Consider the following 18250-nt stretch of genomic DNA (forward strand, 5'->3'; position numbering starts at 1 on the left):
TCTGGAATTTAAAAAAAGAAATATTGAGGGGGCTGGGGATATAGCTTTGTGATACAGTACTTACCTATCATGTACAAGGTATTAAATTAGAAAATTAGCATTGGTGTATACATACACATAAATATATGTACACCTATTGACATATATGTATACTGATGTATACACACACACACACACTCCAGTCCGTCAGTGAATTTACAACATATACAGGGGTGTGTGTGTGTGTGTGTGTGTGTGTGAGAGAGAGAGAGAGAGAGAGAGAGAGAGAGAGAGAGAGAGAGAGAGATAAATGGAGGCAGGATAGAAAAGACACTTCTAGAGAATACAGAAATAACCAGTATAGGAAACAGCTACTACCTTCAGGAGTATAGGATAGCATTCAATCCGAGGAGAGAATAATCTAGAACACCCATTCATTTGCTCTTCCCTCTCACCCGGACAAGGCAGAAAGCCATATAGTTCAGTCTCATTGACGTTGATGTGGCCATCATTCAATGGTCAAAAAACTGGTCAAGAGGTCACATAGTTGGTGAAGACATACCTGTTGCACTGCCAGGAAAAACTTGCAAGAAAGCCTGTGACCAGTCAGAGAGACTTTCTCAGTAGGAGGCTGTGAGCTGTGGGATCAAAACACTTCCCAGATTCTTCACACCACTGGCTGGACAGCCAACTGCAGACCCCATCATAGAGGAAGCAGAAGTGTCTGAACCACTCTAACAAAACTACCATTGCCATTGGTGACCGTCTTGGTTCACTTTCTGTTGCTGGATTAGAGCACTCTGACATAAAGCGACTTGGGGAGGAAAGAGTTGATTTTGTCTTACAGTCCATCCTGGAGGAAATTTAGGGCAAGGATTCAAAACAGGCACCTCTAGGCAGGAATTAAAGCATAGATTACAAAGGATCACTACTTACTTGTTCTACTTGGCTGGCTCAATGTGGTTTCTTATTCTACCCAGGACCACCTGCCCATGGTGGTACAACTGCATCCTTCCACAGCAGTCATTAATAATAATAAAAAATGCTCCACAGATTTGCTGATAGGCAATCTGGCAGAGGCATTTTCTCAACTGCAGCTCTATTTCCCAGAGAAATATCCCATGTGTCAAGTGAACAAAATCTTACTAGGAAAGAGAGGGGTTTAGATTCCAATTCCAATATCTGCAGGCAAGTCAATACAGGGTGGACTGGGAACTAACACAGAGCTCTGTAGCTCTGTCAGCCTAAGGATGGTGTGAAGGGGCCTCCTAAGGAAAGCGGCTGAATCACTGTTTTTCTTTTGTCCCAAAAAGGAGAAGGCCTAAATCTATGGCCACACTATACTGAGTCCTGCTATGACGTGTGCTAAGTAATATGGGTAACAGGGAAGAGCTCAAGGCAGTGATTGGATAGAGCTGTGAAGACAACCAGAAGGGTCTGGATGCAGATGCATGAGATTATTGTTACAGTGGTTAGATGCATAACTTTATAAGATATAAAAACGAAGGTAGGTAAAATCTATCATTGCCTGCCTCCCTTTCCCCACCTGTAAAGAAGTCTATAATATAACCATAGTATAAAACCTGATAACCAATTAGAACTTTAAATATCAGAACACACAGTGATGGTAATTTGTAACTGGTGTTAAACAAATGCAATCCCATTTGCTATGACTGTCACTTTCCACTCAGGATGGTGCTTCATAATCCTCAGCCTAACTTCAGATGAGACTGGGCTTCCAATGGACACCTCGCTGGTTCCTGAACACTCCTGAAGGCCAATGACTGGGTAGCCCTCACCAGTCATAGCTAACTTTCTGGACATCCATTTTCTCAAGTGGAAAAGGCATGAAGTCGAGCAAATCCACCCTTTGTAAAGATCTTCAGTTCTGACCTAATTTGCTGTGGCCTCTATGATGTAGGGCTGGGGGTGGGGCGGAAAAGGAAGGACCTGCTGTTCAAAGCTAACCTGTGCAGGGCAGCCCTTTCCCTGCCTTGCCTGATTTTCTCCTCACTGCATCAGGCCCCGTTAGTATTGTTAACCCTATTTAAAAAGAAGCGAAGAGAGAAAGGTGAAGGCGCCTGCTAAATGTGGGACTCCTGCAAAGCCCCGCAGCAAAGCCAGGATTCAAACCCCCTCTTTTCTGTCTGGGTCAGCTAAGCCTTTGAACTGCACTGCTTCCCTCCCACACGCTATTCCAGACATGAGGATCTTAACCGCTGATAATTCCCGTGCTCTGATTTTACAAAGACGAGTGGGTGAGTGATTTTTTTTTTGTCTGAAACGTATTATTTCAAATTTAAGCAAATGAAATTTAAGCTATGGAAACTCAAAAAGCACCACTCAGGGTTTCCCTGGAGAAATCAGCGGCCCTCAGCTTCCTGTGCCTTGCTTAATTTTCCACCTGGCTCTAAATTTGGAGAAGGGGAAGGAGCTAGATGGGGGTACGGCGAGCTGAGTTCATGCTCCATCACCAGCCTTCTTTCCCTTCCTGTAGCAGAGGTTGTTTGTCTGATTAAACTAAGGCTTGACTCCTGTCCAGATTAAACTCTCCATTTCTACGTCCAGTCTCTTACACCAGTTATCTCCTTAACACCTCCCCCACCGCCCCTCTCCACTTTTCAACTCGGGCAGGTGCCCTCTACCCTGTCTCCACTCAATCCTCTTCAGTTTCTTCCCAGGGGACACATGGCCCTGCTCTGCAGATGTTATTTCACCTTCTTCTTCTTGCAGCCAGGACGACCAGACTCGTTCCTCTAACTTTCCTCTATCAGAGGGCCACTTCTGAGAACTTTGCGAGGAACGTAAGACTGTAAAAGTGGAGCGAGCTAACAGTGAAGTCTCTCTCCACCGGCTCCAGCTGGGCTGCCAGGCCCTCTGCAGTTCCACTCTAGGACCCCGAACTCCAGCTTCCTCGCGTTGGGATGGAGCCCCAGAAGACTGGAGGCGCTGCAGATGGGCCCCGGGCACCGGGCTTGCCCTCAGGTCCCCGGATTTCTGCTTTGTCCCTGCCCGGGTGTGAGCAAGTCCGGGCGTCCTGCAGGCGAGCAGCCCGGCTCGCGGGGAAGCTATAGACAGGTCCACCCAAGGATCCAGGCTCTTCTCGCCCGCCTGCCCACGCCGGGCCTCCGCTCCCCTCCTTCCCGGCTCCCGCCTCCTCCCGAAGGCTGCGGGGCGGCCCGGGGCCTGCCTCTCCCCGCGCCTTCACTACCGGGTCAAGCCGCGGAGGGAGGGAAACGGCGGCGAAGCCCTCCCTGGCGCTCCACCCGGTGCGCGCGCCTCCTCCCTCCGCTCGCATCCCCTATCCCCCCCCCACCCGAACCCCCCTCTGCCGCCCGCTTACATCCTGCCAGTACAGTACAACTAGTACACAGGCTCACACGCGCACACGCGCACACACACGCGTTCCCTACCGCTGCCACTGCAGCTGCCATGGATATCGGCTAACAACACAGAGGCCGGCGAGCGCGCGCGCGCTCCCCACTCGCAGCACGCAGGAGTGGCCCCCGGCATCCCTACCCTCCTCCCCACCCCCACGCCACCCGCTCACCAGCTCGGCCACTGCTCGCGCTGGCTCGGCCGCCGCCACCGCCGCTAACGCCGCCAACGCCACCACAGCTTCCTCCGCTGCGGGGCCAAAGCCTTGAGTGTCATTCAAGGGACAGCACAACCTCACCCAAGCTCTCCTACCTCTGCCCAGCCGTCCCTCTCATCCTCCCCCTTCCTCCGCCACACTCCATCCAAAGAAGAGGGAAAGCGCGGAGCAGAGGGAGAGAAAGGCAAAGTCTGCCACCCTCTTCCCTTGGCCCCCTTGCTCCTCCATCCCGATTTTGACTCCCAGACCCTCCTTCCCAACGGACCCTCAGGAACTGAGGAGACTCACCCTACTGCCATGTCCAAAAGCTTGAAAAAGAAAAGCCACTGGACTAGCAAAGTCCACGAGAGTGTCATTGGCAGAAACCCGGAGGGCCAGCTGGGCTTTGAACTGAAGGGGGGCGCCGAAAACGGACAGTTCCCCTACCTGGGGGAGGTGAAGCCGGGCAAGGTGGCCTATGAAAGCGGCAGCAAGTTGGTGTCCGAGGAGCTGCTGCTGGAGGTGAACGAGACCCCCGTGGCGGGGCTCACCATCAGGGACGTTCTGGCCGTGATCAAACACTGCAAGGACCCCCTCCGGCTCAAGTGTGTCAAGCAAGGTGAGCGCAGCTTGCTCGGTGCTCTGCCCGGTGGTGGGACCCCGGCGTGGGGAGGGCATCAATAGGGTGGGCGCGGGGGTTGGATGGGTGAATGCTGCGCCACCGCGGGGTGGGGTCCAGAGAGCATCCTAACTGTGTTCGGAGCAATAGTGGGACGGGGGGCAGGGGGACTGGTAGGCTGGCTGAGCCAGGTGGCAGTGTAGCAGGCAACTTAGTTTGCCTAGTTGGACCCTCCCCTTTGGAAGATGCTTGGCCTTGTCTGACCTCCTCTGAGCTCCAGGGCCAAATAGAATGTGCGTCAGTGGCATGCCCACAGTGGACATAGAGCTTTCGGGGAAGGAAAAAAAGCCAGGGGTGAGGAAGAAAGGAAGATGGAGCAACTTGAGGTGCAGAGGTGTCACTAGGGAGGTTGGGAAAAGCTCTGAACATTGGGGCAAGTGGAGAATGCTTGCAGTATATCCAAAACTAGTCTGGAGACACCTTGGTCAGTAGCGGTTCCCTAGGGACCCCTGAGCCACTGGCTGACAAGGAAGGAAATGAATAAATTGGTTTGGACGCTCTGACCAGTGTTCAGTAACTTTTTCCCTGCTTCACTCCTTTCTCCCCGGCCCGCCCATGGTCTTGTCATGTGGGCACCGGGAGTCACGTGCAGACTGACTAACCCTAGAGATCCCTCTGGCCAGCAGGCAGGAGGAGGGGCAGAGATTAATGCTAGGAGCTGGGAGAGCTAGTTTGTAGTGTTGGTGGGGAGGCGGACTGCAGCAATCAAGCGTTCCCCCGAAGTGCTCTTCATTGACTGGGATTTTCTTATTGACTAGGATTTCTCTGTGGTTGGGCTCTCCTCTAGCTCCAGCCCCGGGGGCGTGTTTGTAGCATGGAGGTGGATGGAGAGGCAAGTTGGTCACAGCTCAGGCTCCCTGTGTATAACTTGGCTTTGATGAGCTTCTTTCAGGGCTGGGAAGTGAATTTAGAGAGATTGGAATCTTGCTGAACAATGAATGTCTTGGCTCGAAATAAAAATTGTGGCCCTGAGGGAGGAAAGACTGAGATAAAAGTTTCATTAGAAGAGACTTTATTTTACAAATGTAGCATGTCTTTGTTTTCCTCTGGTGGTAATGCAGTTTCCTGGGTGGCACAGGTGGAGAGGACAGATGTGTCTCACACATACCAGCGTTATTGGTATGACAGTTTGTTGTCTATTGTTACTCTGTCTTGCGCCAGTGTTGAAATTCTGAGTATCACTGTATTCTGAATTGCTATTCATGCTGCGATCCATTATGAAGAAATACCATAGAGCAGTTGTGTTTTTTTTCCAGCATAAAACAAAACAAAACAAAACAAAAAGTTTCGAAGTAAACGACCGAGAAGAAAGGTTGATAAACTTCCCCAAAGCTAAGCTGTCACGGAGGAAAACATCTTCAGTGGAATTTCTGGAGTGTTCATCCTCTATCATTTTAGATCATCTAACGTAAACGTGCGGTATTGTGTGACACTGAAGAAGATGGGTCAGATATTAGAGTAACCTCCAGTTGTGACATACTTTGAACTCACATTCAGAAAGTTGTGCTCATGCATTTTATGGATAATAGCAATTAACAAATGCAGAGTTCTAGGTTAGAGGCCAAGAAATCTACCACAGTTGACCATCGACCATTACTTGGTGGCAAAAATACTGATATTTGCAAAGGAAAGCAACGGCAAAAGTTAATGTTTATACTTATTTGTTTATGGGTTGAGGGTTTATGGATGGATGAATGGATGGATGGGGTGGAGGGTGGATATGCCCATTGTGTGATATGGAAATGAGAAAACAGCTCTTGCCAATCAGTTCTCCTCTACTGTTCTGGTGGTCAGAGATGGGAAATTAGCCTTGGTGAGAAGCTTTTCCTGAGATGAGCCTCACCAGCCCAAGTTAACACACTTCCACAGTGATTTTTTTTTCCTTGTGGTTTCCACTGACCATTTTATTTCTGCATTTTTCTCTGATGTCTACATCTTGAGATAGACTTTGCCCAACTCTAATACTCGTAAATGATAAATGTTTATTAGTATTAATGTAATTAGTGATTAAAAGAAAATATTATCTGGTACTAGCCACTTAGCAATTGACATCCAGAGAGACAATGGAGGAGTGAAGGCACAAAAGTTGTGCACATAGGGAATCTTAGATAAGAAATGGGATTTGTGTGTGTGTGTGTGTGCCTATTCTGTGATAAATGATAAAACTAGGGCGAATTTGGCAAGTCTTTCCCTTGGGGAAGCAGAATCTTTAGCAGAGCAGAGCTGTGAGCAATGTTGTAAGATGAGGTTTCCCTTATTCTGGATCTTGACAAAGAAGCAGAAAGATCCACAGAGGTCCATCTCCATCCAGCCTTGATTTTAGCTAAAGTTGATCCTGATCAATCAGCTTCTTGCTTATATTTTGTTTGGAAAAATATAACTGTTTAGATTCAGGAAACTTATTTTTATGGACTGAGGTATTTAGGTGAAAACCTTTTCACAGTATATGTTAACCCTTAGCCTGTCAGCATCCAGGTGTCCAATAATAGACATTCATCTACTGAATTCAAACAGATATAGATTAAATAATTAATAGCTTTTGGGAAATCCATAATCGTACATTTATTTAAATCTAGTGATTCCTATATATTCTGTTATGAAATTGATCTTTTATCAGCAGTGGTTAGATTTATTTAATTATAATTATGAGTAACTGAAAGTTGCAGGACACTGTATTAGAGCCCATGATTCTTGGGTTTCAGTTGGGTTTGTACTTGTTTGAAAATTGGGTAGAAGCTTAGTAGCTCTTGGCTTAGCAGTTCTATTTCTGGGGAGAAACAAGAAAAAAAGAAAAACAGAATAGACAGAACTTAAACATGGTTTGCTTGGGAGGTGGGTTTTTTAAAATATTAATGAGATTGGTTTTAAAGGTTTAGTTAAATATTGAACATCACACAGAAACTACATGTAGCAAAACTAGGGGAGATTTTGTTAGAAATGGGAAATTTGTATAATAAATTTATTTGCACTAGCAAAATATACCCTAAATAAATTTAAATATTTACCCAAATTTTACTTACTTTTTGGCTAATTTTGCATTATAGTCATCATAGCTTATAATAATCCTAATTTTTAAAGAAAATGAGAAACTAATATTTTAAGGCATACTCTAAAGAAGGCATGTGTTTATAGATTTCTGAGCTGCTTAAATGCCTTTAAACCCATTCAACAAACAACAATACCAACAACAAAACCCTCAACTTTTCAACAAACTTCAACAGATTTCTCTTTATATCATCATCTATTAACCTACAGGATAAACTCTATGTGAAAAATACCATTTCTACTGATTGGCGATATCCTGTTGATTTTCTGAGCCATTCATTTTGTGTATAATAATCTTTTCTTACCCATAGATTTAACTGTAAGTCGGCAATGTTGTATGCGTTCTCATGATTCCATGGGAAGAGGGCCGCTTGGGTGATCCTGAGGTAGAATTTGAAGTGTTAACAGCTCTTTTCTTTGTCTTTTCCTTTTAACATTGCTGCTGAAGTTCAGAGCAGCAGTCACACAGACTCCCATGGTCCTGCCCTACATTCCTTAGGCTATGGCTCCTGAAGCCTCTCAGACTACACAGGGACCAGCATAGCCTAGATGCATTTTCCCACTTAATATCTCACAATGGAAAACAAGAGGCAAAATCTTTTATAATTCTTTCCGTGTGGAAGATGGGCCATTAAACCCCTTTAAATTCACTTTTAGACAAGATCTATATCACTCTTTTTCCTCTTGCTCCTAAAAAGACCCCTTCAAAGAGAAGAAGATTCATGTTTATTAACAGTCACCCTTGCTTCCTCACTGACTTCAGGCTAATCCCATGTGCTAAACTTCCACACTGCCTTTCATTTTAGAGAGTGAAATTCAAACTACATCATTTTTTTTTTGCCAGTAAAAGCTGATTTTATTCCATAGAATTGTGGGTTTTTATTTTTATTCAAAATAATAAAATTGCTTTAATATGCTGATCAGTCTAATAATTGCCCGGAGCTGGGATGCAAATCCAGGGCCCTCTATGTGCTTTACAAATGCTCTGTCTGTTACTGAGTCACATCCACAGGTATTGATTGTAACTATGTTAGGAAAATGGTGATTAATAAACAAACAATTCTGCTTAAGCAGAGTTTATGGAGGCTGCCACTGTGGTTTTCCACTGTCTGTAGACAGTTTTGTTTGTTTTCTTTCTCTGTTTAAGTTTTGTTTTGTTTTACTATTTTAATGGCATGACTTTGAATGTTAAACATGAGCTTCCCCTTTTCTTATGTGTTTGCTTTGAACCCTACTAGTCTTCAGCTGAAATGACAGCCAAAGATTGTAAGTGTTGCTGTTTCTGCTCTGAACTTTTATGCAGTGTGGCGTTTTGTTGCTGTTGTTTGTGTGTTTTTGGTTGTTTGGTTGTTTGGTTTGTTTTTGTAGTTGTTCCTGTTTCATTGTTTGGGTTTTTTGTTGTTGGTGGTGGTGTTTTGTTTGTTTGTTTTTGTTTTGTTTTGCTTTCATTTTTTCACACCTGCTACACTCAGTTTCCTTTTTGGTTACTTGAAACTCACACGTTCACCTTCATAATGAGAAAAAGAAAGCTTGCCCATGTGACATGTCTGCTCACTTGCAGTTCCAATAATGACTTCCAAATGCATAGCGGACCCTGGTGGCAACATTTCGCTTAGGAAGTGGGCGAGAGCAGTAGGCATGTGCTGTCTTCCTTGCAGGTCATCTGGCTTTGAAAGCTTGAAAGCGCTATTTGACAACAGTTGTATGAACAAGTTTTCTAAAGGGGGGCTAGCAGTTTCTAAGTAACCGCTGAGAATGTAAACTACTAGAATTACTCATCATCTTGTGTAAGACCTTGTGTTCTGGCCCATGTCTTGCCAATAATCATTAGCTAAGTTACACACATAAATCACATCATGGTTTGCAGGTAGTAAGCACTATGTGAATCTTACTCCAAACATTTGGGTCATTTTGAGCCACTCTCATTACTTTTAACCTTCAAGATACTTTTACAATAGCACACACACACACACACACACAAGTAAGTTCAAATGCTATTGGAGGAGTTGGCATTCCAGACAGTGTGAGCGGCCTGGCATGGATCCTGAGAATCAAACATGTGTCCTCTCACAAGATCAGCAAGTACTCTGAGCTGCTGAACCATCTTTGATGTGTTAAAGTAAGCCCAAGGTTTTAACACATTTTACTCTTAACTATGATTAATTAGATGGGGAAAAGAAAAAGAAAACTACAAACGTCTAAGTGATCATAAGTGCAAACAAGTTAGAGACTTAGTGTTCTCTGTACAATAAATTCTGTTTTATAAAAAGCATCCCTTTGGTAATTGTTGCCATTACATGCAATGACATATTCTTTCACCTTTAAAAATTAGCTTTCATTGATGTCTTCATTTATAAATATGTGTTCTTTTATCTTAGGTTTTAGACCGTTTCTCAACCATACTAATGGTGTGACACTTAAACAGTTCTTCATGTGGTGGTGATCCCCAATCATAAAATTATTTTAATTGCTACTTTATAAATATAATGTGGTATTGTAGTGAATAATAATATAAATATTTGCATTTTCTGATTGTCTTAGGTGACCCCTGTAAAAGGGTCATTTGACCATCCAAGGGGTTGTGATCCACTGGTTATGAACCACTTCTACGGTCAGAGCTTGTTTTCGCCCTCTAAGTTATTCCCTCCTAAGCTTATCTTTGGTCCTTACAAAGCTGACAAATAAGAGCTTTTACTGTGATTTTGACAAGTATAGAAATCATAGGATCCATTTAGTTTAAAAATATATTTATACTCCTTATACACCACAGTAGCCGGATAGATCATATTATAAGTGGAATTTGTACTTCATAGCGACAAATCAAGTTTCCATTCAGGAGGAGCTATAATGAAACAGAATTAATAAGTGGCCATGGTTAACACTGTATAACAAAGGAAATTACACCAAATGCAGCAGAAGTACACAGTGCACTTGTAACAGTGGTTGTACCACAATGTAAGCAAATGCCTGTGTGAACCGATGTCACAAAAGATGATCGTAGCCTCCATATCTCTATGGATAACATTCTCATGACATTAGCACTGCTTAGTCCCAGCAGTGGTTGTAGTGTCAGCCTTGCTCAGCTGACACAGGTAACAGTGTCCTACAGCTTTCTTAGTATTTCTAAGTATTGTCACTCCTCATTTTAAACCTAGACTTTCTCCCTTTCATCTCCAATAAATGCTGACATGATCTTTTCCTTGTTTTAAAATGAACTATGTTACAGGGACAATTTACTGATAAAGCCATAAACACTAATGTTAGCATTCTAAGCTCCACCCCCATAGTTACCTGGCAACAGCCAGGAATGCCTGACACTATAAAAGGGGCTGCTTGTCCCTTCCTCAGTCTCTTGTTCACTCTTGCCATCTTACTCTCTTCCCCCTTTGTCCCTTCTCGCCGCATTCCCCTTCCCACTTCTCTCCATGTGCTCATGGCTAGCCTCCTCTTCCTCTTCCTCTTTCTTCTCCTCCTCCTTCCTCCTCCTCCTCCTTCTTCTCTCTCCTCCTCCTCCTCTCTCTCTCTCTCTCTCTCTCTCTCTCTCTCTCCCCTACCACCCTTTTACCTCCCTCCTCCCATGCCCTGACTAAACTCTATTTTATACTACACCATTGTGTGGCTTTTCCTTCAGGGGGAAGGGATGTCTCACCTGAGGCACCCCATTCTCCCAGACTTCCATAGAACATATCCCCCCTCTCTTTATCTTTTTATAAACACAGCAACTAAGGCCAGTGTGATTAGTTAAGGCCAGTTAACTGAAGACTTGCAGGGGGATATCTGCTGGACACTGTTACTCAATGTTCACGTTATCATATAGAATCAGCCAAAGTACCTTACATTATGGAAATAGATTGGCATTTAAGTAACACTTATAACAGAGTTGTGAAAATGATTCTTTAACAAATTTAAAATGTAAAGTTGGGTTTGATATGCACTTTGTAGTTTTGAGCATTTTAGACAGTCTGGAAATAAACTATTAAAGTTTTGTTCTTTGTCTATGGAATATACACCAATGGCATCCAATAGATCCTATTCTACAACCATTATGGTAATACATTGAAAAGGTTACTGAATTTGTTTAAGACATTATAACAATTAAATAGCTTTATCTACCTAGGAATATATACTGTTCATATATGTGTTACATGAATCACATGGAGGTTTTGTGTCATTTAAAGTTATTTTACTTAAAAAAATCACTATCTGTACCATAACAGTTACTGTATCCCATAGTAATACATAAATGTATGAAAACAGTTTAAGTAAGCTTGATGTACAAAGTAAACAAAAATTCTTTGTCTACATTGATACTTCTAATTACAAACTTGGTAGAAAATTTCTCGATTCTTTTAATGTCACTTAATGAGAGGTACATGTGTGAAATCACAAAACATTTCTTAAATAACCATGGATGTTTTTAAAGGACTACTATGAAGTATCAGGAGGAAAAAAGTATCATATCGAGTGAAAAAAAATTAATTCAATACCTTCCACATGATACTTGGATTTTCAGGAGTTAAAAGAGAGAAATTATGTTTCCCAAATTGTTCCCTGAACTACCATGGATCAAGGAGAGACCAAAAGCTGATTATGTGCCCCAATGTCACTAAATCAATCATACAGAACTAGGAGGAAATATTATTCGCAAAAGGAAGTTTATGTTAGCACTTGGCGTTCATTAATAGTTTGCATTGGTATCCATAAGGAGAAAATTATTTATTTGGAGTACACTTATGTGTCAAGTGGTGACTAGTTCCCAAAGCCCACAGATTAACCTAGCAACATCCTAAACGGATTAAAATCTGATTAGCTGTTTTCAAGCATGAGAAAATTTCAGACTTGAAATGTTTTGTGTTCTACCTTGATTCTGCCCCTCAAACCTGAGTCTGCCTTTCTTTGTATTCCAAGCTGTAAGGATAAAGTATTCTTTTATTGGACAAAGTTTCTTGGAAAACTAGCACGTGCTTAGGCTTAAAGCATTACTAAACCCTTCCAAACAGCTTGTTTTTTTTTTTCTAAAAGCATACTGAGCACAGATAATTCTAATCCTGTCTTTGTAGCAAGTCTGGAACCAAGGGAGGAGTGTGGTGTGTGGTGACTAAACAGAAGGAAGTTGGCCTTCCTTCTAGAAGAGCAATAAGATTGTCAGAGGTGGTCTTCTGTACTAGAAGTTAAAACACTCAAAACCTGTTTCCTCATTCCCTGTAGCTGGATCCCCTTTCCTTATTACTTGGAGGTATATATGCTTTCTGACTCTTCTCTTCACTGTGGAAATTACCCTAGTGAACTGCAACAGGACTGGATACCTGAGATACATGTGTGTACAGCCACATACAAATATGAAGGACTCAGTTACTAGTGCTGTAAGAATTTGTAAAATAAAAGGATTTTATTTTACAAAGGTGTGTGTGAGTATATAGCTTTAGTGACTCAGGTCTCTCTCTCTCTCTCTCTCTCTCTCTCTCTCTCTCTCTGTGTGTGTGTGTGTGTGTGTGTCTTTCTGTCTGTCTGTCTGTCTGTCTGTCTTTCCTTTTTTCTATTTATTGAAAGAAGATTGTTCTATTACATGATAAATCCTGACCATGGTTTGCCCTCCTTCCATTCCTTTCAGATCTCCCTGCCTACTTTCTTTCTCCCCAGTATCCACTCCCCCTCCACTTCCTTTTCAGAGAAGAGTAGGCCTCCAGGACACAACAGCTAAACAGGACGAAACAAGACACAGTAAGACAAGGCAAAAGCCCTCACATTGAGGCTGGGCCGGGCAACCCAATAGGAAGAGGAGAATCTCAAGAGTAGGCATATTTTAATAGTGAGCAGAATTGTAACTCTGATAATATCAGACCATCAAACAAATCAAATATTCAAATTTCCTTTATATGTTAGTTTTAAAGAAATTATAACAAATAGAATTTTTCTTTTTTCTTTTACAATTTTTATTACTTTTATTTTTTACCGTCCAACTGCTACCCCCTCCCTGTCTGCCCTCCCACAGTTCCTCATTCCATTCCTTCTCTCCCCTGTCTCCAAGAGGATGTCCCCATCCCCAACCCCCACTTACCACTTGGAGACACACACACACACACACACACACACACACACACACACACACACACACATCCTGCCTAGCCTCTCTTCTCTCTGGAGCCTCGAACCAGTTCCTGAATGCTGCCTGGTTGGTGGCTCAGTATCTGAGAGATGGAAGAAGTCTAAGTTATTTCAGCCACAGGGGTCCCTGGCTACAGTCCAGGATATAAGTCTCTACATCTGTCTCAGTCAGTTGCTCGTTGGGCCTCTCAGAGGACAGGCATGCTCGGTTCCTGTCTGTAAGCATACCATAGATCAGTAATAGTGTTAGGCCTTAGAGACTCCCCTTGAGATGGATCCCAATTCGGGCCAGTCATTGGAACTCCCTTCCCTCAGACTGTCCTCCATTCTTGTCCCTGCAGTTCCTTTAGATAGGAACAATTCTATGTTAGAGTTTTTGTCTGTGGGATGGCAACCCCATCCCTCCACTTGACGTCCTATTTTTCTACTGGAGGGGAATTCTAAAATCTCACTCTCCCCACTGTTGGGTATTTCATCTAAGATTCCTCCATTTGAGTCCTGAGACATTCTCACTTCCCAGTTCTCTGGTACTTTCTAAGGGCCCCCCCCACCTCCCACCCCTGAAGTTCCCTATTTCCAGTCATTCTGCTGGTTCTCAGGGATTCTCTCCAGACCCCCCAACCCATAACTGATCATGTTGCCCCTTTTCCCCTCCTGTTTCTCTCATCTACCAGATCTCTCTCTCCATTCGCCTCCTGTGATTGCTTTCTTCTCCCTCCCAAGTGGGATTGAAGCATCGTCACTTGGACCCTTCTGCTTGTTAATCTTCTTGGATTCTGTGGATTGTCTCCTAGGTACTCTGTACTTTTTCCACTAATATCCACTTATTAGTGAGTACATACCATTCATGTCCTTTTGGGTCTGAGTTCCGTCCTGAAGACCCAGCTATACCAACAAATCAAATTTAAGTTTTGATTGTTTTCTTTGTACCAAGATGTAGACAGTGAGCTGTATAAAAGCACCAGATAGGATCATCCTAACATTAATCTTAACAAAAGAGTTAAGGAGAATTCTTGTTCATGGACTGAATAATATATTTGTATAGTGTATGATCTGAATTGGTTTAAAAGTCTCAGGGAAAAATGAGATTCATAGCATATTGAAATTGTAAAGATGTTATTATTTAGAATAAAGGAAATCATTCCATACCTCTATCTTATTGCCCAAAATAAAGATATTAGCATTTAGAAATTTAAAATAAAAAAATTACTGTTTAATTAGCAGGGATACTAAAATAAATTGCCATGAAATAAAGACAATACTATTTTATCCGAGGTTAGTATTCTAAATGTGAAACAATTTCCTTTTGATAAATTAATTCAGTGTTTATTTACCTGTAGCAGTGTATCTCCTGGAGTTGAATGATTAAAATGTATACAATTAATTATTTCTTTTATATTCCCAACAATTTCTTCAGTCACTATACTAGAACAAAAACATGTCATCTTGCATTTTCTCGGTCTCTATTTTATGAACCAATGAAACTGACCTGGCTCCTGGATGGACATCTGGAATGAGGAACCAATAATTCAACCAAAACATAGGAAGTTTATGACATTTAGTTTGAGTTTTCTGATACTTGTGGCACAAGTCATGCTGGTTTATTAATATAGAATACACTAAATTCCAATCTTCTGTTGGGAGAAGCAAGCACTGTTGATGATCTGGCAAGAACAGAAGTTTCGAGAATACATCAAAACGTACTTTGTCACTATTTCAGCTCAGCCAAATTTTGAGTATTTCTCCATTACCTCACTCAGTTCTCTTTCTGTTTTAAACCTGAGAAACTTCTCATCATCTTGAGATAAAAACTAGGAACACAAATCCGTCTTAACCTTATCTAAAATGGAACATATTCAAGAAAGCAAATCAGTTACAAAAATATACCAAAAATTCATGCCAAATCCAACTTAAGATATTTTTGAATTATATACTGTTTACAAGTGTATAGGCCATCGATCCGGGAATGTATGTAATTATAAACTGACTCATCAAAATGTTCCAGCTCCACTTATTTAGGACTGGAATTCATTTACTAAATATTCACAAACTGTTATTCGGAGCTTATATTTTGGCAGGCACCAAGCTGGTGAGTACATATGGATTAATAAAAGCAAAATGAAGACTGTTGTACAGCTGAGGCCTTCAATTTGTGCTGGATCTTTTGCGACCTTATTTCAAAAACTATCAAGAAAAGTCAACAACAGATGAAAAAAACTAATGTATTGGGAAGAAAATGTACCAGGAGCCCTTGGTCCTCAGCATCATGCACGGAGTTTGAGTAGCGCCAATCTTTGTACATGGACATCTTCTTAAGAGCATATGTGCCAGAACCACGCTAGCAATGACACAAGGGCTCAGGAGTCTTGACTACATCTAAAGAATTTATTATTAGTGACAATAGTTAAGAGTACAGAAGCCTAGAGTAAGAAGGTTTGGATCCCACTAATAAAAGTATCCTGTGCTAGATGTCAATCTAAGAAAAAATACGATGTGCAATTTATACCCCAGGCCCTTATTTTGCAAAATTCATATTGTAGCATTTTTTTTAGAATGGTATGTGGATGGTTTGTTCCAATGCCTATAAAACATTTAGAATCAATATGAGCTTAATAAATGATTGTTACTATAAAGCAACTATATTATATATTAATATTTAACTTAGTTAACATTTACTAAAAAATAATAATATTTAAACCAGTCCATTTTCTAAAATACATATGCGAAGCTAAAAGACACCTTTTATCTCTTAGGTCTCAAGCAATGTTGATAGAGCAAGGATTTCTGATTAAGTAACTCCAAGAGAACTACAACCAACGCTTTCAGAAAAAAAAGTGTACAGAGCTGTTGAGATTCTACAATTCATGGGTTGTGACAAGAGTTTCCAATTAGTAAACTCTAGAGTTTGATGTAGAAAGTAATGAGAAACGAGCTTGCAGAATGAGAAGTCAGCCGTGCCACTCACTGTAACATGCTGAATTCTAACGCATTAGCCATCGTAAAGAACAAACCTATATGAAATGCTTCCTATATATTAGGCAGTTTTCAAACCACTTTGAATACATGTTTTTCATTTCTCAAATAACTCTCTAAGATAGACATTTTCAAGGAAGGATACCACAGTCCAAAGATGTCACATCACAGCAGAAGCCAGAATCTATCTCTTGTCAATACTCTAAAACAAATTTAGGGGAGCTTACATACTGTGTTGTAAATGCTCTTAGAACAGGAATAGTGGGGTTATATTTATTTAGTAATTTTTCAGGGAGTGAACACGTCAGTAACATTTTTTGGAACATAGTTAGGAAGTGAAGATATCTAGCTAAAGGAGAAAGATACAGATACTACAACTCCAGAGGCTCCTGGATTTTGAGAGGAAAGGATTTAGGCTTTCAGACACAGTCACAATGGTAGGATAGAAGATAGGCGATCCAGGAACTAAATAAGTGACAAAACCACCAATATTTATAATCACATGTAAAAAAAAAAAGGAGTATTGCTTTGCTTTCTCATTTCTGATGACTGGTACTATTTGTTAAGATAGAAACTGGAATAATAAAGTTACCAGAAGTAGAAGGCAAAGCCGATAATTGCAGTATATTTGAGATACCTGGAAAGCATCTCTCTAACATAGTCCTAGAGTAAGCACTTACTGTATAGAAACTTACAGAATATAACACTATTTAATAAAATGATTAAAGACAAAAATAACATAGAGACATTGCACTATCTAAGTTTGAGGACAGGACTGAGATTCCACCAAAAAAACCAAGTCTATAATCAGAGCTGTATTACTGTGTTGAGCTCGCCTCTGACAGATGCTGCTGAGAGTTTCAGGAAAATGAAGCCTGGAAGGTTCCCATTGCTTTTGGCAAACATGGAGGTCACCTTCATTCTGGATCACTTCAGTGTAGACATTACAAGTACCCAGATGTCTCCCAGAATAATTGCTAGAATTAGGAAATATTCAAAGAGTGGACGTATTCTACTCCTTCTAGAAACATGCTGAGTGGCAAAAATGAAATGAACCCTAAGGGATGGGTGCTTTGTTGAGCTGTGTTTGGGCTCTGTGGTAGAATAGACTGAAACTTTAAATTCTTTATTCGTGCCAGATAAGCATGTTATTTTACCTACACAATATTTTCTAGCAAGTCAAAACCTTTGACTGATTTATTGAATAAAATAATTACTTGTTTTCTGCATCATGATAAAGCTGGGGCTTCGTTTAAGCAACCTTAAGTATCAGATCATATTTTCCAAGAATACGGGGATAGGGGACTAATGGATTTTATGTAAAACATTCCATTTAGTGTGATACAGGAATAAATAAATATACTGCTTTTAGAGCACCTCAGAAGGGAATGGTACTGAGCACCAATCTTAGAAACTGAAGAGTTCATTGAGTGCCATTTCCAAACTCACTGTCCTCATTGGCTTGGAGTTGATTTTTTCTGCCTCTCTGTTTCCTCCTACACCTTTGAGTTGGATTAGTCATCTTTTTACCATGTGACAAAATACAGAGATAAACACTTATTTTGGATCATACTTTTAGATGTTTCAGGCTGTCGTCGAGTGGTTCTATCACTGGAGGCTCCATCACTGTAGACTTGGCTATATCCTCATGGTGTGTATGTGTGTGTGTGTGTGTGTGTGTGTGTGTGTGTGTGTGTGTGTGTGTGTGTGTGTGTGAAGCACTTACTATCAGCAGTAAAGCAAAGGGAGATAAGTGTGAATGTCTGTATATGAGACCATTCAAGAGGATTCTCCTAATATTTTCTGCAATTAGGCTTCACCATCTGCTGGCCAATTCACCCATGTACTTATCAGTGGGGCAGGAAGGTAGCACCATCAAAATCTAATCATTGAAA

The 18250-nt window shown here is 41.6% G+C and overlaps 1 protein-coding gene across 1 annotated transcript in view; it reads left to right on the plus strand.

Annotated features, from left to right (window-relative positions):
- The first annotated feature begins 3542 nt into the window (after positions 1 to 3542).
- Magi2 (membrane associated guanylate kinase, WW and PDZ domain containing 2) overlaps positions 3543 to 18250 on the plus strand; it is a 1438642-nt gene continuing 1423934 nt past the window's right edge. The window contains 1 exon segment of the mRNA XM_032907059.1: positions 3543 to 4172. Within this exon segment, the coding sequence (XP_032762950.1) occupies positions 3872 to 4172 (301 nt within the window). The 5' untranslated portion in view covers positions 3543 to 3871.

Source organism: Rattus rattus, chromosome 6 (genome assembly GCF_011064425.1).
Source record: "Rattus rattus isolate New Zealand chromosome 6, Rrattus_CSIRO_v1, whole genome shotgun sequence".
Classification (NCBI taxonomy): Eukaryota; Metazoa; Chordata; class Mammalia; order Rodentia; family Muridae; genus Rattus; species Rattus rattus.